At 42.5% G+C, this 20,786-nt stretch overlaps 3 protein-coding genes across 12 annotated transcripts; all 3 read right to left on the bottom strand.

Annotated features, from left to right (window-relative positions):
- Positions 1-5,370, bottom strand: LOC124196465 (putative fatty acyl-CoA reductase CG5065). The gene is made up of 8 exons (XM_046591578.1): positions 4,348-5,370; positions 3,973-4,221; positions 3,729-3,874; positions 3,414-3,583; positions 1,614-1,746; positions 1,237-1,507; positions 821-1,074; positions 1-726 (listed from the first exon to the last, which is right to left on the bottom strand). The coding sequence occupies exons 1-8, from the start codon at positions 4,540-4,542 to the stop codon at positions 507-509; spliced, it is 1,638 nt and encodes a 545-aa protein (XP_046447534.1). The 5' UTR covers positions 4,543-5,370; the 3' UTR covers positions 1-506.
- A 518-nt stretch (positions 5,371-5,888) lies between these two features.
- LOC124196475 (serine/threonine-protein kinase Nek7-like) lies at positions 5,889-10,063 on the bottom strand. The gene is made up of 9 exons (XM_046591590.1): positions 9,766-10,063; positions 9,558-9,680; positions 8,808-8,926; positions 8,441-8,547; positions 7,531-7,612; positions 7,318-7,365; positions 7,141-7,213; positions 6,701-6,814; positions 5,889-6,633 (listed from the first exon to the last, which is right to left on the bottom strand). Exons 1-9 carry the CDS (start codon positions 9,916-9,918, stop codon positions 6,472-6,474), a joined length of 981 nt encoding a protein of 326 aa, XP_046447546.1. The 5' UTR covers positions 9,919-10,063; the 3' UTR covers positions 5,889-6,471.
- Positions 10,064-12,226: 2,163 nt separating this feature from the next.
- LOC124191400 (putative fatty acyl-CoA reductase CG5065) lies at positions 12,227-19,393 on the bottom strand. Of its 10 annotated transcripts, none has more exons than XM_046584706.1 (10): positions 18,101-19,075; positions 17,495-17,692; positions 16,222-16,541; positions 14,829-15,077; positions 14,616-14,761; positions 13,988-14,157; positions 13,778-13,910; positions 13,465-13,708; positions 13,151-13,401; positions 12,227-13,079 (listed from the first exon to the last, which is right to left on the bottom strand). In XM_046584706.1, the coding sequence occupies exons 3-10, from the start codon at positions 16,420-16,422 to the stop codon at positions 12,971-12,973; spliced, it is 1,503 nt and encodes a 500-aa protein (XP_046440662.1). In that variant the 5' UTR covers positions 16,423-16,541; positions 17,495-17,692; positions 18,101-19,075; the 3' UTR covers positions 12,227-12,970. The 10 variants fall into 10 exon arrangements, with proteins under 10 accessions (XP_046440662.1, XP_046440815.1, XP_046440740.1 ...); XM_046584859.1 differs by having other exon boundaries at positions 18,515-19,058; XM_046584784.1 differs by having other exon boundaries at positions 17,372-17,692; positions 18,515-19,038.
- Between the last annotated feature and the right edge of the window lie 1,393 nt (positions 19,394-20,786).

The raw sequence follows: 20,786 nt of genomic DNA, 5'->3' as shown, positions 1-20,786 counted from the left end.
TAATAAAAAAATTATTGTATTGTAGGATGTCTTCTTACAGAAAAAAAAGAAACAATCAGCGAGTCTACATGAATAGTAAAGATTAATAATAATAATACAGCGGGTGTTCATATCAGCTTTAGCCGTGGTTAAGTGTTATTTTTCAAAAAGTATTTCTTGTTCCCTTTTACGAGTTACGACTCTATGAATTTTGGTATTCTTGCACGGCGAGTCACGTGGTCTGCACAGGGATACTAGAGCTGGCTCTGGCTATGTCGACGGTCCGTGAAAAATAATAATAAAAACAGCGCTTTTGACGTCAAGTTTCCCGTCTCCGTATTCAATTCGCTAGAGGGAAGAACCTGCCGCTGTGGCACTCTCTCGGATATAAAGTATGTAACAATGATGTGCTCTTTTGTCGAGATTTCTTTCGATGGAAAGACGCCAAAGTAGTACGAAATCAAGCCTCAAAAAGAAAAATGTTCCCAAACAAAAAAAAATATATAAATCAAATAGGGTATAGATAACTAGGACTTGATTCCACTGGTAAGATAAGGATTGATGGCTTGATTGCCCGTTTCCTTCTCCACTTCGCTCTGCAGATGCAAAAAGGTGATGTTATCGCTGGTGAAATACTCGCTGGGGGTGCTGGTTCCCCAAGAAGACACTTGCTGCCACAGGTACGACATGACTAAAAAGAAGATGCTCAGCATTATCAGACGGAGCAGCATCTTCGCCACGTACAACCTGTTGAATAGGTAATACAAATATGGAATGAAAAAATGCGGTAAAACTGGTTGGTTATTCTAACGGGTCATCAAAACAAGCGTTATATACGTACTTTTTCAGGTTTCTCCTGGCGGCTGGCAATGTGCTAGGATCGTCTTTTAAAATGTAACGCCGAGCCCCGGCAACATAGGTCCCTATGTAGGTATTCCAATTGATCTGGCGAACGTCGAAATAGAAGATGTTTCTGTCAGCCTCCGAAAGGTAGTCGAGGAGGCGGATCGGGTTCTCGCTCACGAATCGCCACTGGTGAGTCATGAAGAAATCCAGACAGGAAATGGCGTGATGAGCACGATCATACAGCCGCACCTAATTGGCAAATCAAATAACGAACGCAAATCAAAAATAAATAAACAAGTCAAAAGCCGTCAAATTCCAAGCCGTTCAAAGCCCCCTTAAAACCAACCAAACCACTACTCACACACACACACTATATAGCCAAGGGGAATCCAATAAAATAAGGTCACGTACCCATTTGACGCGCTTGCCGGTTAGACGAGCCACAAGATCTAAAGCGTAGGCGGGCAGATAGTGGGATATCGCCTGATCGATCTTGTGCACCGTTTTGTTTCTGGTGAAACTGCAGTTGGGATACCACATCATTTCAACTGTCGGGTTCTGCAGCCAATAGTTGAAGCCGATGGATCGAAATCTCTCCCAAGTCAGCGGGTTTTTCTGTCCAGTTGAGCAATTGTAGACTTCGATCTTCTTGGGGATCCCTTCGACCTTAGTCATACGCCGACTATGGGAACAAAACGAAAGCGAAAAGAAACAGAGAGTTTGGTATACAGAATTTCGATTCATCGGAAAGAATTCCGTGCATATTCGTTCTGACTGACGGATCTCACTTTTGAATGGCCGTATGCCAACCGACGGCAATCATAAGATTAATGGGGTAGTCGACGGGAACGATGTCGCCAACGAGTTGTGAGTTGATTTTGAAAGTGCGGATGAAACCTTTGCCAACTCCAGAGACGAATCCTATGGAAAAATAGAAAGGTCCGAATCATTATCATACGGAACGCTTTGGATCGATGAAATGGCCATAACGACCGCAAGCGAAAGTGTAAAAAAGATGGGAGGCACAACAAAAATAAGAAAAGATATAAAGAGAAGGAGAAAGTTGAAATACATAATAGCTGGGACGAGAAAGAGGCGTGCCGTGTTGGGATCCAATTTTTCTCTTGCCAATAACTGCCTCTAATATTATGGCAGGAAAAGTCTGAAACACATTTCCTATCTGTATTCTGTAACATTACTGCTGGAGTGAGCCCATAATCAGCTGTTTTGTTAGTTATGCGCAATTTCGACGGGCATTCCCGAAGAGGAGCGCCGGAGCGTATATCAATTGACGGGAACGAGTGAAAGTCAAGCAGCTCGAAAAACGCTTGAGCAAACAATACATCCATACAATGTTTTAGTTTCGCTTTTCACAACTGTCGGTTTCGGAAATTATTCCCAACTGTTTGTCTCTAAGTACAGACAGAATTATGGTTATCATCAGCGTAATAATGTTTGTCGGTTCCGCTATAGCCTAGAGAGGATGGATGTTCCCACTTATGTAGTGCCCGCCGTTCATCTCCCCATAGTGCAAAATCCCTTTCTGCTTGTACTACTCGGTTTCAAACTTGAAATCCCGACAATGGATACTACCACCAATGAAAATTTCTCTTCTAGAAGTTAAGTACGTACACTTATAAAAATCTAACCAGAGTTTTTTTGTTTTTGTTAGGGGGAGGGGGGGGAATGAAAATACAACAAATCACTCCGATATTCATTCGCGGATGCACGCGGGTCGGGACCAACAATCGTGAGTCGCGCACCGAATACGTCAGGAATTGCTTAATTTAGACTCTCCAGACTAGAAAGTTTCCAACCAGCCCAAAAAAACAATACGTGCATATGCTCACACGGGAGACGAACTTTGGAATCCGAATAAGTTCTAGTTGGAATTAAAAACAACACCAAATGGGAAAAAAAGAGAAAGAAGGAAAGAAATAAAGGAAGAAGAAGGAGAAAAATAACAAAAATACAAGAAAATTCCTTCAGGGCAAATGCGGCCTCTTTGCCTGACGGGTGGAAAAAGCGAGATGGGCGGCCTTTTACACCGTTCCCATTTCAGGTTCTCCGGCGGTCCGCGCTTCCGTGAAGTTTGCGGGTTGTGATAGAGCGCACAGCTCACGGTGAACCTTTTTTTTTCTATTTATTTTTACAACAATTTCGAATGCCGGACCGTCAAACAACGGAATCAATCCGTTGGTCCGTTGGTCCGTTGTTGTTTTTTTGAAGGGGGGATGAGTAAAAAAGGGGCTCCGTTGGTTACAATAACCTCTCCGGTCTTGATTGGCATCCCGGACCTGGGGCTTTTCTTTTTTTTTAACTGGGAGATGGTCTTCACCGATAAACCCCCCCACCACCATGGCGCGTTCCCCCTACTCTCTTGAATGTGTGGTGAAACGGTGGTGTAGGAAAGAAGGGAATGGAGACAAAGAGAAAAAGAAACGGAAGGCTCTAGAAGAAGTCGAAGAAGCACAAGAGGGATAAAGAAGAAGATGATACCATTGAGCACTGCACGTTGAACTGTACGTGCTAGGGGTTAAGGGACAGTGAACTCTCTGACACTACTGGCAAAGAGAAACGAACCTTACCTGTCGGTCCGTTCAGATTGTCGACCCAGCCCGGAAGAGGCTCATGCTCGGCTGCTGTGACGATCGATGGACGGACGATTGCCAGCGGAATGTCACCGCATTCCCTCTCTAGAAGCTGTTCGGCAAGTGCTTTAGTGTAAGTATAAGTGTTGGGACACTGGCCAACCAACCTAAACACACACGAAACCAACCGGTTAGTTTTATTTATGCATTTACAGCACCTTCTTCAATGGTGTGGTAACAGTTTTATACGCTGAATTGACTTCGATCACTAGATCCTCTAAATCAATTAAATCATACTTAAAAGTTTCTTACTCTTTTGTGATCGCTCGGACGAGTCCATCATCCAGACAGTCAATCAATTCAATCAATTTGATCGGGTCGATCGGGGCGGGATAAATCACTTCGTCCAGTTCCTCGCGGTCGAGATTGTTGAATGCCGTTGAGACATGAACGACCGCCTGTTAATTCCAATCATACGAATAAATTTATTATTCAGTTGGTTATTTTTTTTTGTTTTTAAAAAGAAGATCCATAATTGATTTCGAAATTGTTTTACCTGTAACTTTTTCATTTTGCGACAAATAGCCAGCAATTCACGTGGACCTTTGACGTTGAGCTGAACGGCCGTTTTAAGTTCTTCGTCGAATTTGACGGTGGCGGCTGAATTGAAGACGACCGATACGTTGTCGTGAATGAGCTGCAAATCTTCGGGTGAAAGACCGAAACCAGGAAATGTGACATCACCAGCGACGGCAACGATCTTGTTCATCTGGTCCGGATGTTCGTTCCGTAGACTTTCAAAAACCTGTACAAATAGTAGAGATTGTAGACCGTATGAAGTGTGCATTTTTCTGCACGAACTCTCTTGCTCAATGGGAGTGAGCAAAGAGAAAGCGTGAATTTCGGGTGTTTTCTTTTCTACTATCAGTACCTGGTTTTCAATGAATTCTTTGAGGCGGGAACTGACGTCCTTGCCCTTGGACGGCCTCATGAGCAAGTAGAGTTGGTCAACACCGGGACACGAGCGCAACAGCTTCTCGACGAGCACTTTGCCCATGAATCCCGTCGCACCGGTGATGAACACCGTTTTACCGTTATAAAACTCAACGATACTCGACTCTTCCATTTTATTTTATTTTTTGTTTGTTCTTTTTTTTAACTCGCAGACAGCTGACTGCGTTACAAAATGATGACGTAAGAAGTGCGCAGGGGGGGGGGAAATATGGGGAAAGGGGTTAACTTTGTTTAACGGTCAACACTTGAACGCACAGTCGGTTGAAATCAAGTCCTTTTTTAAAATGTAAAAATGATGGTTGGTTCTACAAGAAGAATCAACATGAAACACTTCACATCACGAGCCTTGTGTAACTCACTGGTCAACTCACTGTTGCGTGTGCAATCACCGCCTGACAAAAATAGACGTTGTGGATGCAGGACTGCGTATGGACACCGATGAGCAGACAGTTGTGTGTGTGGATATTCTCTTCCTTCGGGAGAGCTTAAGGAGCGTGCGTGCGATCAGCGGAGAGTTCCCGACTTGTCTGGGATAGTAACCAGTTCGTCCCCACCTACTTATAACGTTGCCGTGGTACATCGTCTCTCTCTCTCTCTCTCTCATTCAACACACACGACACACACACGCCCTAACCCAGTAGGGCTGGCTGATCCTCCAGTGAGTACCACAAAACCGTAAGGAGAGAGAGAGAAATGGCTATAAGGCAGCGCGGGGGGTTGGGGGGGGGGGGGAGTGAAAAATGGAAAACCTGAGGGTCACTCGAAATTCGAAAGGAAAGATAACATAAGGTATACATGCATACACATAGATATACACACTCAATATATATCTACCTATATGAGAAAATCGAAATAAGAGAGACTAAGAGAGAGAGAGAGGTCCCTAACCACCGGAGCCGCCCCTTGGAACCTTCCATCTCTTCCTCCTCTTCTTCTTTATTCTTCTTCTTCTTCTTCTTCTTCTTCTTCATGTTCTTCTGGAATTTCACCGCAACGGCTAACAGGGCCCCAGGGAGGAAAGTATTATATTTTTCCCGTATGGCTTTTTCTTGTTGACTCGTATCTCTTGTTCCAAAACAGGGGAGCAAAGTTCTATCGAGAAGGAAAAATAAATCCAGCTAAATCATATAAAATACTATTTACGGCTTATACTAAATAAATCGAGAAGGAGCTATGGAACCATGGATTGACATGTAATCTACACCCGGAGAAATGCTTTCAGTCTTCTAATTTTTCTTGACCATTATTGTCATCATCACGACCAACCGTCATCACACCGGCGCATATAAGTTTCGTTCGCATGCGTGCGTTTGCGGGGGAGCAAGAAAAAGAGGAGGGATCAAGACCAGGTGCGTGAGTCCTATCACCAAAAATACAAAAAAATTCCCCTTTTGAAGTGCAGATGCAATCCCCGGCCGGAAATGTGTGTTGTCATTAATGCCCGACATAGTAGGACAGTCGCTCGTTTCTCATTTGGTTGGATGGCCACGTGAACACCAACACACGAAGATCATATAATTTAATATTACAGACAAAAACTCTGCTATATTGTACATCCAAAAGATTATTACATTTTTCCTTCACGTAAAATGACACAAAAAGTTCGTTACGACCAGGAATAAGAAAAAACAAAAATGACATCGGAAGACACAAAAATAAAATAAATTATGTAGGAAAGAAAAAAAAACCGACAAGGATCGTAAATCCAGTAATCGTGCGGTTCGGAACCCATTCACCGACGCAAGAGATATTCAGATATACAGAGACACACAGACCGAAACTTACTCACAGTGACCAAATCGTCCGAGCTTTCACCTAATTTCCAGTCACCGCATCAAGAAAGCGTCGGTATAACGCCGGCTGTTGTTGTTGTTGTTTCACAGAAAAGGGATCTATACTTCTGAATGTGATGATCTACTTTTAAAATTCTACATCATAAATCCTATAGCTTCTTCTCCCCCGCACAGCCCCTAGTATATACACTGACACAACATTAATGGCAAAAATATAATCTCCAATAATAAAGAAGGATCGCTCTCGCTCAATCCGTGAATGTGTGGCGACGGGATAATGAAGGATCGGTCGCTGGAAATTTGGCCACCATCGATCGAACGTGCAATGTTTTGGCTATGCAGAAAACTTGCTGGGCATTCGGGCGTTCAGTCGGAGCGCGTTGTAAACAAGATCCTACCAAGTGCCGCATCTAATAACTCACAAATTGATTTTAGTACGAAAAGAAAAGAAGCGACAGCGATTCATTATTGACTTACATCAACGCTGTAGCGATCGGACGGCAGTGGTGGATATTCGCAGCGTTCGATATTTTGGCGGAGCGCGTTCCAGTTTGACTTGAAGCAATTGAAAGGAGGTTGGAGCGCCGCCATCTAAAGAAATAGCATTGTCATCAACGACATTGAAACCATTTTTTTTTTCAAGTCAACTCATGTCTAGTTTTCTACGAAAGCAAAAGCGCCGTCACATGTAACCTTAGATGTTATTTTCAGCTGAAAGTTATTATTGGCCATAAATAAAAGAAAGGCGAAAACTGAACCAATATAATCCGTTTACAACCACTGCAAGAAGAGCAATCTCCCATTAAAATTTCTCAATGTCATTTTTTTAGCACATTTCAATGAAAAGGTAACACTTGATCATCATTGACCCAGGTGTAAACAGTGCACTGCAATTATTTAATAAAACTATATACAACCTCATAAAGGAGACACCCCAGCGACCAAATATCCGAGGAAAAATCGTAACCGCATTGATTGAGTCGCTCAGGGCTGTTGTTGATTCATTCGCAGGTGTTGCGCGTACAAAAACAACAACAAGGGTAGAACATTTTATGATTTTCTTAAAAAATATTGGACGGAAAAATGTTATTTGCCTCATATAGTATGGAGTTCCAACGAGTGAATGCGCCGCGAATGTTTTACTGTTGAAACATGAAACATGGTGAATTTAGATGAATATCGTGAATAGGAAAAACCCGAAACTTAAAAAAAAAATTGGTGTGGATATGAAGGACTTCTATATTCCGGCTAAGGGGGAAAAAATGGGAAAACCGAGGCGTACGTAATATAATTGCTACCAAACGTACCTGCTGAAGAAACGTCCAAGGCCCAGGTCTCCCAGTTTCACGGTCAAGTCTGATGTCAAGAAGACGTTGGCTGGCTTAATGTCTGCAAGGCAATGAAAGCACACGTGTAGGTTAGCTAGCCAAAAAAAAACCTCCAAGCTAAAACAAATTATACAACACATACATGCATGATTGCATGTGCTGCAGCAGCACTATTTGAAAATATTCTCGTACAATTAGTTGGGAAAAAATTATCTAGAAAATAGCAAACGGTACGTCTTCTATTGTTGCAGATGTTTTGGTCAACGTTATTTTTAGAATGATTATAGTCTACCATATTCAGTGATGTGCACGTCAACGGGATTTGTTGACGTATCAAAAAAACGTAGAAGTCATACGTATTTTAAAAGTACTACGTAATAAGTAAAAAAAAAACGTCAACGTAACGTAATTTTTTTCATACTTCAAACGTATGACGTTACGTCACATATACATCATTACATTATTTATTGCTATTGCCCATAATATACACAGATTGCATTTGGAAAAAATAAGAATGAAAATTAAACATGGAGGGCTATTTTTAGAAGAATTCAAATTTCAAGAAAACTATCAGACAGTTTGTTCCTTCTAACAGTTAGAACAAGTGTCATAAATTTTCAAATGGCAGACGAATTTTCGCAAAGCAAATGTTGCCAAATTTTTAAAATTGTTTCTTGACTTTTACGGTAATAACTCATAACTGGACTTTTTTACACGTCAAAAGTATACGTAAAAAGTCAGTATTTTTTTTCACTTACGTAGAAGTCACCGTAAACTTCAAAAACAAGGAAAATTGACGTAACGTACGACGTAACGTCAAATTTTCGAATAAGTCACCGTATGACGTGCACATCACTGACCATATTACGGCAATTAATTTTAATTTTACCGCGATGTACAATTCGCCTCGAGTGGATGTGTTCCAGTGCCGATGCAATTTGAACGAAGATCCGCCAAATCGCTTGCTCTGTCATAAGTCTCGCGTTACGTTGACAGCTGCTGATTGAAAATTTCGGCCAGGGGGAAACAGCGTCAAAAAGTAAAAAGAATGATGACAAAGCACAAAAGACAAAATCCCCCAAAAAAGGTGCCGCAATACGCGGAGGACCATCGATGCCCTCGTTCCAATTCAAAACTGGTTTCACACACAAATCGGATCCCATAAAAAGGTATAACATCATTTAATAATAGCCCGGTACATACGTTTTCCATGGTAATGAAGGAGTGAAAAAAGGGAAAAAATATCTCAGACAAACCTGAAGAGAAATTTCGCTAGATCTCCAGCACCTGCTAGCTCCAAAACGATCAACAGTTGGCCGGATTGGTTTTCTTCGAAGGAGCCCAGATAGCGCACCACATTGGGATGTTTCAATTGCTATTACACCACCGAAAGTTGTTTTGGGAATTTTAAAATAGAGAAAGGCAGGGGAAAAAATGAAAATGAAAAATGATGAAGAAACTCACAAAAATGGATCGAGTTGTCACCCGAATCAGTGCGTGAAATGCAAAGCCACTTTCCCCCCCACGAAATCGAAAACTAACTCATCATACGAATATTCATATCCATACTTAAAATGATTCATTATAGTTATATAAGATAAGTAGGAGCAGACAGGTGTTTCAAATTCATATGCGGAACAGATATCATTTTTGGTCTGACAAGTTTCTAGCGGCTATTTTAAAAACTGATCCAGTGGAATTTTCGAAACACACCCGGATCTCGAATAAATTTGGAAACAGGAATTGGGGAAATAGTAACAATTTAACAATTTGAAGGCCACACACACACACACACCCAAAAAAACCAGTCAGACTTTGCGTAACGCCGTCTGAAAACCCTTGCTCGGCCTGGCACAAGCGTCTAGGCTTGCGACTATAATGCGTAGCGAGTGTGTGTCAATATCCCGTTAGGCCAAATAACACGTTTTAGTGAGGCTGACTCAGGGCGTCGACATATACGGATATATATGGAGAGACGTTCAAATGTGTTTAATAACGCAGCACACCTTGAGCAGCTGGATCTCCTTGACGCAGTCGGCCCGGGCTTTTGAGTCCACCATTTCTAGCAGTTCGACACGTTTGATGGCGACTCTACGGGACGGGCATGGCAGAAACGTAGCCGAGTAAACCTTATTATTTCCAACAACAAACAAAATGGCGAATACATGAATGAGCAAGGGCAACGAGGCAACGAGGGAATGTCGTGATGTATACCTGAGAAAATTGTCCTTTGCCTATTTCGCGACCCACATTGAACTGAGACAATGACAGCGTGTCTCCCAGAAAGGCGTCGTCGTTAGTCTCGTTGACTTGAATGGCTTCAGTGACGTCACAAGACAGGCCGCTCAAATGCGATGTCTTCTCCATGATTGCACACGAAAATTCTAGAAACACAAACACTTCCTTATGGCTGGCAAAGAAATCAACGCCAACGAATAATGACGTGGCACAAAAGCCAAAATGGTGACCGATGTCAACCTCGATCGGAATTTTCTGGCCCACGCGTCTCGTTCGTTACCCCTGATGACACCTTTTGCGGTTGTGACGTCACAAAATTGACAACTCGACACTCGTCAGGTGCCCAAATATGCCCTAAAGGTAAGCCCACGTATCCAAGGAAAATTTTATTGTGACGTCATATACAGGCGCAGAACTTCCTTCAGCCGCTTGCTTGAAATAATGATCTGTTGGGGTTTTTTCCAAAAACAATCTCAATAAATATTAAATTTATATCGTGATAAAATCAATAAAACGAAATAATAATTCTCTCATTTTATTGCGGTTTTATCAAGGTTACAGTATGCTGCGAGGATTTCCGCAAATCGCCCGTAATTGCGCCAACCTGTTATTATTAACGCATCAATCACTTTTTTGTTCGTTTCTTCGCTAATGGAAAAATAAGTACAGCAGATTTGACTGAGCCCTCCATGTGAATTCATCGGACTAGAAGAAGTATTTCCTTTGTCTTATCTTAACTCTTTTTTATGGATGTAAAATTAATGACGGAGAAGAGCGTATCTCATTGCGTGTGGTTGTATACGTCGCCGTAGGAGATTCCGCATCGTGTCGCAATAGTAAACGCGGATTTGGTGCGCCATGACCTCAATTCCTCAGAGTCGCTTTTTTTCTTCCAATTCACTTTCCTTTGTTGATGCAACGGCAACGAGCCGGAGTCTGAAAAAAGAAAGAGAGAGAGAAGAATGGGCCTATTAGCCTGTTTCACGTTCAAGTCCAATTGAGGCTTAGCTCCCATAAACGGGTTACGTATCCGTCTCTATACTGTATGCTGCCGATTGCAACTGCGGGGATTGGTGGAACGCATGCGGAGGCAGAGCAGCAAGGCCAACGAAAGAAGAAGTGAACCGAACAAAACGAAAGTCAAACTATTAAAAAAACAAAACAAAAAGGAAAAGACGAAAATTACAAAAAAGAGAGAATGGAAACTCTTTACAATATCCCTCGGGCTTTCCCATATACACTGGGAATAATATCGGGGCGTTCTCATACGTAATTACATTTTTTAAGTTTCGTCTTCTGTTTTCATCCACTTTCGGCCAGGAGAAAAGGCCGCTTAAAAATGTACGAACTAACCCATGCGATCGCGCTACGGTACGTCACCACAGCCACCACCGCGTTGCCTAGCGGTACAATGCGTGCACAACTATAGCTACTATGCTATTGTTGTTATTCGTGAAACTCTCTTGGGCCACGCTATTCTTGTTGATCTATTCGAACATAATTTCACTATCCATTTCGCTTGCACATCATTGCGGATTGCCTCGCCTCGTTGGGTTTGGCCATCAGCACATTCGAATTGTTAATGTGGATTAAAGGAAAAACCAAGTCTGACTCACACGTGACGACATGTGATCAATCCTCGGCATGCAGTTGTTATGGCACGATATCTGATATTCTTGGTGAACGGCTTGCTGACTTTTTTCTTATTGGGATTCGGGAGAAAAAACTCATGCGATCTTGCAGACAAGGACTAATGATCTCTACCGGACGGCGGGGAAAAACCTAGGGGAATCACCGAAATTGTATAATGTTGCAGGATTTGAATTCCCAGCCATCTGATAGTGGTTCGAATAATTTGAAATAGCAGTGACATCCGTGGTCTTTTCCATGAAAACGCAACATTTTTTCTTGGTCATCTGCTATTGCGCGTTTGTTAATAGTGTCGACTAACGATGGTCCTGTTTCTAAGGAGAAGACCTTGGTATAATCATGACCACGGTTAGCAAGCATTTTTTTACGTCCATAATGGCTGTCAATCCAAGGTGTTTTTCGATTTTTCTGCCATCTCATCGTGCCTTATATGATTTAAAAACTGCGAATATATCAAAGGCCGATGTATAATGGACAACCCTGAACGCACGAACCTTAATTAATGGTACTCACCAAGGCCATTGAGTTAGAAATAAAAGAAAGTCATAAATCAATTTTCAAAGTTGGTACTAACATACATATATCGTCTTATTATTTCAATCTCCTTCAAAACAATTTTCGAGCAGTAAGATTTTGCTTTTTGCCGTGTGTTACATAACTTAACACACGTTAGAACCGTTCGTCGCCATCTGCCGAGCAGTTGCATGAATAGAAACCACGCTCATCTAAAATCAAACACTGGCGCTCACCACGAAATGTTCCAAAAATGAGACAACAAAAATGAGAGTGAGTATTAGTACTGCAGTACTAGACAAGAATGTTTGTCGTTTATTTATTGTGGATGAGCAGACGGAGGTGCATATTAATTAATGAATAATATGAATATTTTATTGCGGTTTGTTTTTGTTTTGCAATGGCAGCCGCCTTCTTAAGACACGAGCTGCGAGAGGAATAAAGGTAGAAGATGTAATCATGCGAGATTGTTGTGCATATGGAACATGGGAGAATACCGCTAAGCAATTAGACGGATTCCTGACACTTAGCAGAAACGGCCGAAATTCAAATTCAAATATTAAAAAAAAAAAAAAATTGAATAACAAATATAGAACTCGTTCGGCATTACAATATTTTGTTGTTTGTCTTGATTTTTCTCCATCCACACGAGCCAAAACTGAGAGAATAAAAAGAAAACAGGCATTCGAGAAACAAAATACACACATACAATGTCATCACATATATACTTGCACATATTGGTTTCCATTGCTCTGTAATTTGCTTTCGCACTTGAACTATAAATTTCCTTCTTTGCCACTACTGTTTTTTTTAAATTGTTACAATTATTTTTTTTTTTAATTTTCTCATTTTTCTTTTTCATTTTTTTTTTTTCACTTTTTTCATCAATTGGTGAAGAGGTTCTACTTTCTACAAGATCAAAAAGATTAAATGACAAGACAAAAAAAATATTTATATAAATGATAGTCGGAGTTGATCATGGTAGCTGCGGAAAGCGCTGAATGATTGCGATGAGCGGCTACGTGGCCAGCAGTGCGCCGCCAAATATCCAACTGAACAAACGCAAGCCAATAAAGACCACGATGAGCAAAAGGATTCCATGAGTCGCCTTCTGCAGCCAATAGAACCTTTTTGGACAAAATAAAATCTTGGTATCAAAGCACTAAACTATCGACTGAAAAACCAATTCAGATTCAACCTTTTGATGATGACTTTCGCCTTTTCTGTAGGTGTGTAATCCTTAAGAATGTACTTTTTGGTGCCTGCAACGTAGTTGGTGATGTACTGTTTCCAGTTGATATCACGCACGTCAAAGTAGAAAGTCTCACGATCCGCTGGTGACATCTTCTCCAGCAGGCGGATGGCATTATCGCTGATGAATCGCCACTGTCGGATCGTGTAAAAATTGAGGCAAGCCATCGCCTTGTCGGCTTTGCTGTAAAAGCGAACCTAATTAAAAAGGAAAATTCAAAAACCATTTCTCTGATGAACTGCAAGTTGAACATTGCGTACAAGTTTCGGCTGTTTGCCGAGCAGTCGACCGAGGCAGTCGATTATGTATGCCGGAATGTAGTGGAAGATGTAGGCTGCGATGAGGTAATTCCACTCGTTACTGATAAAGCTGATACTAGGATACCACATGATATCACCGCCTGGGTCTTTCATCCATGCTTCGAATGCAATTGTTCGGAAATCTCCCCAGGTCAGTGGGTTATGGTCACCCGTTGAGCAATTGTAGACTTTTACTTCCTTCGACCTACACGAAGGAATTGAGTAAAGAATTAGAACTTGGGTAAAACAATTTGCTATAAGATGTCGGGCATACTTGTGAGTGGCTGTGTACCAAGCCACGGCTAGCATCAAATGAATAGGGAATTCCACGGGGATCAAATCGCCAACTAGTTCCGGTTGGGATCGAACGACTCGCAGGAAACCCTTGCCAACTCCAGCGATGATGCCTGGTGATGTCAATGCACAACCGAATGAATCAAAATGCGATGAATGCAAAGAGAGAAATCGAAAAATGTTGACGAACCAGTTGGGCCATTGATGTTATCTATCCAACCGGGCATGGGCTCAAACAGAGCGGCCGTTACGGTCGATGGTCTGACAATCGCCAGCGGAATGTCACCGTGTTCTTCACGCAGCAACTGTTCGGCGATGGCTTTGGTATAAGCGTACGTATTAGGACATTTGCCAACAAGCCTTTAAAAGTAAAAACAACCAAAATGATAACTGTTAGCTTAAAAGTATCGGCCACTTGGTACCAATGAAACAGCTTGCCATGTGCGCAAATAGTCAAGTTACATAAATAAAAAGTTCATTTCACCATCTGGTACTATTTTTACACGTCAGACGGGGGAAAAAAAGAGCCAAGACCCATTTTCCTTCGCTGAAATGTCGCAACAATTAGGTCGCTACTACCGACTAGTTAATGGTATGACAATGCTCTTTCTACTATACACTGTAACATGGCGAAAGCCGCGACAGCTGCTTTGCGTCAGTTGCTAAACACAACCCAACAGGTATAAACATGTGATGATATGAGCAGCAAGAAGGACGATCAAAACCGCGAGGAAAGCCTCTGGTCATTTTTGCGTGCACATTAGAACTTGGCATCTTTCAGTCAGTAAATTATTTTGACGTTTTTGGTTTTTATTTACTGGCTAGTAATGCTCGTCAGCATGTCGGCGTCCAGACAGTCGACGATTTCAAGCAGCTTGCGAGGCGTAATAGGCGTCGGGTAAATGACTTCCTCAATGCTCTCCTTGTCCAGATTGTTGTAAGCCGTAGAAACGTGGACGAGAGCCTGAAAAAAACAAACGAAACATGATTTCAGACAATGTGAAAGAAAAACGCATAAAACTTGTGGCTACCTCCAGACGCTTCATTTGATGACAGACGTTCATGAGCCGTTGTGGGCCTTTGACGTTGAGGTCAACGGCTGTCCGCAAATCCTCGTCGAAGCGGACGGTGGCCGCTGAATTAAAGACGATAGAAACTTCATCACAGAGAAGTTTCAAATCCTCTGGCGAAATTCCAAAGCCTTCCAGAGTCACATCTCCGGCCACAGGGATCACTTTATCCATGGCCTGGGGTCGGTCACGGCGTAAATTCTCGAAAACCTGTTTGTAAAATTCATTGAGAGTTTGGGTGTAAATTAGTTGTTGTTTTGCTAAAACAAAAAAAAACAGTAAACCGGTAGTTCAGGTAAATCAAGTTAAGTTCCAGCATGCGGTGATTTCTGAATGAAAAATATTTTTCCACCGTGAATTTTAGCGCCCACATGATTTAGTGCGTACAATATTTATTTTTTTAGCTGAGTCACCGTGAGTTTTTGAATTCTATCTGGTTGGCTGGCCTTTCCCATCGTCTACACATACACACACACCTTCTCCTCCCATCTCCTCGTACCGTGCACTAGGCCAATTCTCTCTCTCTACCTATTGCGGCAGGCAGGCCGCGTTCATATAGCCACCGGGATCGACCGAGCCTGGTGCTGAGCAACACCAAACCATAATTCGGTCTTTGCATGCGGCCATGACCGAAGCCGTTCGCGGCACAACCCGACACGTATGACGCCATTCTCTCGGAATGGGGGCTCCGCTCCACGGTTGAGTCGAGTCGAAACTTGAGGCAAACTTCTCCCCCGAGCTCGTGTCTTGTACACGCGTATGTGTCCCCCTCTCCACAGGTCCCGTCCATACCTTCCCTTTCGCCATCGGGCATCTCGTCTCACTTCCGACAGCGCGGGTTCGTGTGCACTACAAAGCATGAGCGTGAAAATACGTGCATATGGCAACAGCATTGTTTCACCGCACAGAATGGGAAAGAACGCGCAAATGGATGAGCCAAATAACTCGACTGATTTTCTCAATAGTAACAACACACCACACAGAACGGATAAGCAGGTTCGAGCCACAAAAACACAAAAACCCAGACGACCAGTAAAAAATGTTATGTGGATTTGTTGCATCACATTTGTGTGTGTTTCCCTTTCTTTTCCAGTGCTGTACCCTTCAACAAACTTTCTCTTTGAGCTTCCCATGTAGTCGTTCCCACCTTTACCGAAATCGGTTGGCCTAATATTGCTCTGCACCCATGCCAAGCGGATATTGCGTGATCAGATCCGTCTGTCTGCAATGTACAGTCTAGTCCTACATTCCCGGTGCACACTGTACAGTACACACACACACACTATCCCACCGAGATAATTTCGGTTTCACAATGAAGCCTTTCACTATTTCTTATTTAGCATAAAATCCTTACGATGTGTTGGTTGAATTCCTCAATCCGGCTGCGGACTTCCTGGCCCTTTTTCGGCCGGATGAGCAAATAAACGGCCTTGATATCCGGACAGGAACGCAGCAATTTCTCCACTAGCACTTTGCCCAAGAATCCCGTGCCGCCCGTAACGAACACGCTCCTGCCTCTGTAAAACTCCACCAAATTGGATAACTCGCTGTCCATGGCGGCGACTGGCTGGCTGGCTGGCCGGCTGGATATTGCAATGGGTAATGATGACGCACTGTCCGCACAATGTCCGCCTTTTACAAAAAGCCGACACCGCCCACCACTTGTTTGGAATCCTATGCACGATCAGACGCAAACAAAACAAAGAAAATTAATTGCAAAGTTCTGTGATATGAACCATCGAACAAACAAAAGCCATGCTAAACAAATTGGAAGGAATCATATACGTGGAATAAGTAATAGATCTAGCCTATTCACTGAACCATGGGGGTTCCCGCAGTGAAAGCGAAACATGTAGACGCAGGTCAGAAATTAAAAATCACGATTACGTTATCCCTTATTCTGTTGCCGTGTCATTTCTAACGGGATATTACAACTATTCCATCTTTAAATATTGAAAAGTTAGTCACGTAGGAAACAAGTCGTAGATGAAGAGCATAGAGGAAGATGGCAGCGAACAAAATAGGGTCCTTAAATAGAATAGATGCAGAATACAAATGCGAATAATTTGCCTTCACATGGCAGAAACGAGTGAATAAACCAGATGCAAACTAGGACAAACTAAAAATAGAGGGTTTCAATTATTCTTTCTCTTTCGGTGGGAGTAAACTATTTTCTCGTCGATTTTCGAAATTTAAATTTTATCGCCTGTGCCTTTCTTCTTTAGCTGAATTAACAACAAAGACACGAAATAGGAGAATTCAGAGCAAAAGAAAATGTCCTATGATGGGCGTTTTCTGTTCGTATTCGAGTCTTAATGCCGTCTGCAACAGGCAACCTCGCACGTTTCATCAGGTGTAGCCAATGAAAACTACTAAAAGAGTAAAAGTATATCAATGTTCATGATATTGGGTTTTCTTTTTAAGCGATTCTTTACTTCATTGAATCGAATCTGAGACTATCAACTGGCTGATGGAATAATGGTGTGAAAACGTATGATAATTACTACTATAAGGAGTGACTCGCACGAAGGAACACTGCTAGTTGAAGCACTCACGAAACTGACACCAAGCACTCGAGAACACATACACGCGGGACGGACACGGCTTTAGAAAGAAATGAGACGTACTACACGTCCTACGCCGGCTGGACGACACAAAACGGATGTAAGCAGCAGCTTCAACCGTCTTTCTTTCTTTTTTTTACTGGTCCCGACTGGTTGTCGTCATAAATCTGTGGACTGGAATGTCGCAAGATGGTACGCCGAGTCTGCTGTGAGTGCGTCTAGTCCACCACTAGAGCCGCGTCTGCACCGTGAGTCTCTTTTCTGCAGAGAGAAATAAACTGAAGCTTTTGAAAGACCATTAATACCATCTGTGAAGTCGAAGAAAGAACCAGAGAGAATGAGAGAAAGAGAAATGAGACAAGAGGGTCCGGGGGTATAGTATCCAAGTAGTGGGCAGTGTGTAGGCACCACCTGGGCAGGTTATTCGGAAGGTAAGTTTTTCTTCAATTTCGAGAAGAAGAAAAAGAAGGTAGAAAAAGGGAGAAAGAAGGAGAAACTATAAGGAATGGGAGTATATAAGAGAGAAAAAAAACTTGGAAATTGGTAGGTAGGTAGGTATATAGGGGGTGAGGAGGTGCGATCCGAACCGGAGCGAACCTGGAATTGCTCTCTTTCTTCTACGTTTTCTTCCTTCTCCTCTTCGTTTGAAAATTTTTTGTGTCTAGCTACCTTTACTTGGTGGTTTGATGGCCGCTTGTTTTCACTCGCTTCCTATAGTTCGCCGTCTCAACTTTTCCAACTGCAGGAGAAAAATCTAATCAAGCTATCCTATGCCGCCGAGAGATCCAATGGCCATGGATCTGGTGAAGTGAACGAACGTTGAATGAAGGTGGCGTAGTAGTAGTAGTGTGACGGTAGCAACGGGCGTGACGGGGGTACGCTGTGTGTGCGCGCTATTCGGTCAGCAGCGCTCGGTCGTCTGAATGCGCGGCGCACGGTTCTTGTCCCAGTTCCTCTTTTTCCAGGGGGGAGGAGGAGTGGGGAAGGGAGGAGGAAGAAAGCAGGGAGGGGCAGGACCAGGTTTTAAGGGGATGGGTGAAAAGTTTTTTTAGGTTTTATAATTTTGTTTTTTCTTCTTCTTACGGTTGAAAAAGAGAAGTTGGTGGGTCGGGCCGTCGGGGGGAATCGATCAGCTGGATTCTTGGGCCTGAATCTTTTGCTGACACTCGGGCCGCATCACGAGATGGGTGGCGGATGGCTCGCTCGCTCGTTGGTCAGGCGATGTCCCGTCAAGCCACTATCCGTGTATTTATTTACTTTTAGTTTTGTTCTGTGGTCTGGTTTTCACTTCCCTTCGGGGGACCGCCGAATGGGCAAACGCTCAAAACTAAAAAATCCAGAAAATCCAGTCGTGTCTCAATCTGCAATTAGCGGACGACCTTGTTACGTAATCGCCTGCTAACATACAGGAATGATCAAAATCGTGATTGATGAACGACGCAAAATTTCACTTGACTTCAGTAGCACCGATTAAAACCTGTTGATTTGGCTAAAAACAGAATTTCTTATTGTTGTTAATTTTCGTTCTTTTTTCTACTGATTTTTACGAAACCAACACAACAACAATTGGCAATGAACCGTGACCGTCGACGGTCCGGGCTGGATCTCGACTGCTGTGGCCGAGCGGCTCACGCCAACCGAGAACCGACAAAAGCTATTTAAAAAAAACAAGACATGGAACCAAAAGAGAAGAATGAGAAAACGTGATGCCAAAGCAAAGGGGAATAAAAGCTAAAAAGGAGAACGTTGAATAGCCAATTTTAGCCGAAGAGGACTCGACAAGAAAAAGAAAAAAAGCAAAGAAAGATATATTGTATACATAGACAGTCAGACAGCAAGTGAAAGAAGGAAAGTTTGGCACACACACGTATCGTTCAAGATACCAAAAGCGGAAAAAAAGAACCAAACAACTCAAGAAAAAAAAAATCCTATACGCGAACGCGCTTATTGCGCTCTCGGATATATCTGCACAGGGAGGAAGCCTAGCGCTCCCATCACCTCACACGCCCAATGTACCGTACGTCTCCTATAAAGTGCCTGGTGCAGTGGCGCCGCATTTGTGCGCTATACGTCGAAAGAATAAGAAAAAAAGAAGAGAGAAAATCAAATACCTGTGCTCGAAACAGACAGAGGAAGAGCGAGAGAGAGAGAGAGAAAAGGGGGGCATATGAATTCTTTCTTTCCCTTCGTTTTTATCTTCTTAGCGTCTTCTTCTTTCCTTTCGGCCTTTCTCTTCTTTTTTTATTTTTCTTCATCAAAACATATTTTCTCTTTAAGTCCAGGTTGGAGATTGGTTCGTTTTCTCTTTTTTTCTTTCTCTCTTCTCTCTTCTCTTTAAAATTATTTTTACCTTCGCCTCTAGAGTAGGCAGATAGCCCTGAGGCTTCTCACCTTTCTCTCTCCTGGCTTCGTCCGAATTCTTCTTCGTTTTTTTTCCCCAACGACAATGTTTTCAATTTTACCATTTTCTATTTCGTCGTTCATTTCTTCTTCTTCCGCATTTGGTTGGCACATATAACACACGCGCTAAAACCGCAAGGAAGGTAAAAATAAGAGAAAAGAAAAGCCAAGAGAATCTCAACGTGAAAAGGATCGACAACGATGACACGACAAGATAAATCACATTGTGGAAAATTATTGCCTGCCGATAGCTTTTTGTCGTGGCACCGTATCGATGTTGGTGCCCCCGCCAACATTTCTCCTTCCACTTTCTTTCTTTTTCATGCCCTCTTTCCAAAACAACGGACCACAAGTCGACGATAAAGAAAGAAGGAAAATATATACTAATTTTCTAACGAGATCTTATAGGGTGCAGTGTTTCTCTGAATTTCATCTCCAAGTGGGAGCGAGAAAACCGTGCTCACCTGACTAAACAAATGGACGGAATATCTCTCTCCGTGTTCAAATACTAAAAATCCCATTACGTTTATTTACGTGAGAAATATCTCAATTACAAGCTTGGGACATTCTATGTTTTCACAGTAAATAGAAAATGTAATAGATATAACTGCACACGAAATCAATGCGCGATGAATGCGAGGACTGGCTGCTGGAGGAGCCAGACATTTAACACCTTACTGCGTCTCCTTCGCTGTCTCCTCTACTTCTTTCTCCTCCTTTTCTTTTCTTATCTGATCAGAGAACTGTCTGACGACCATGGTGAATCGGTTCGTGAATATTGTCCCCCGAAGACCTTTCAGTGTTGCGTCAGCCCAGATAACACCTGCTTAGATCGAAAGAGCCAATATAAATACTTGAAAGCCTTTCAGAGTTGTTTCGCCTTTGGTGCATTGCACACTAGTCTACAATTACACAATTCGTAAGATACCTAAAGGCAGTGCAAATAAAATGTTAA

Source organism: Daphnia pulex, chromosome 1 (assembly GCF_021134715.1).
Source record: "Daphnia pulex isolate KAP4 chromosome 1, ASM2113471v1".
Classification (NCBI taxonomy): domain Eukaryota; kingdom Metazoa; phylum Arthropoda; class Branchiopoda; order Diplostraca; family Daphniidae; genus Daphnia; species Daphnia pulex.
Note: the sequence above shows the minus strand (reverse complement) of the source record. Positions and strands in the feature narration are given on the sequence as shown.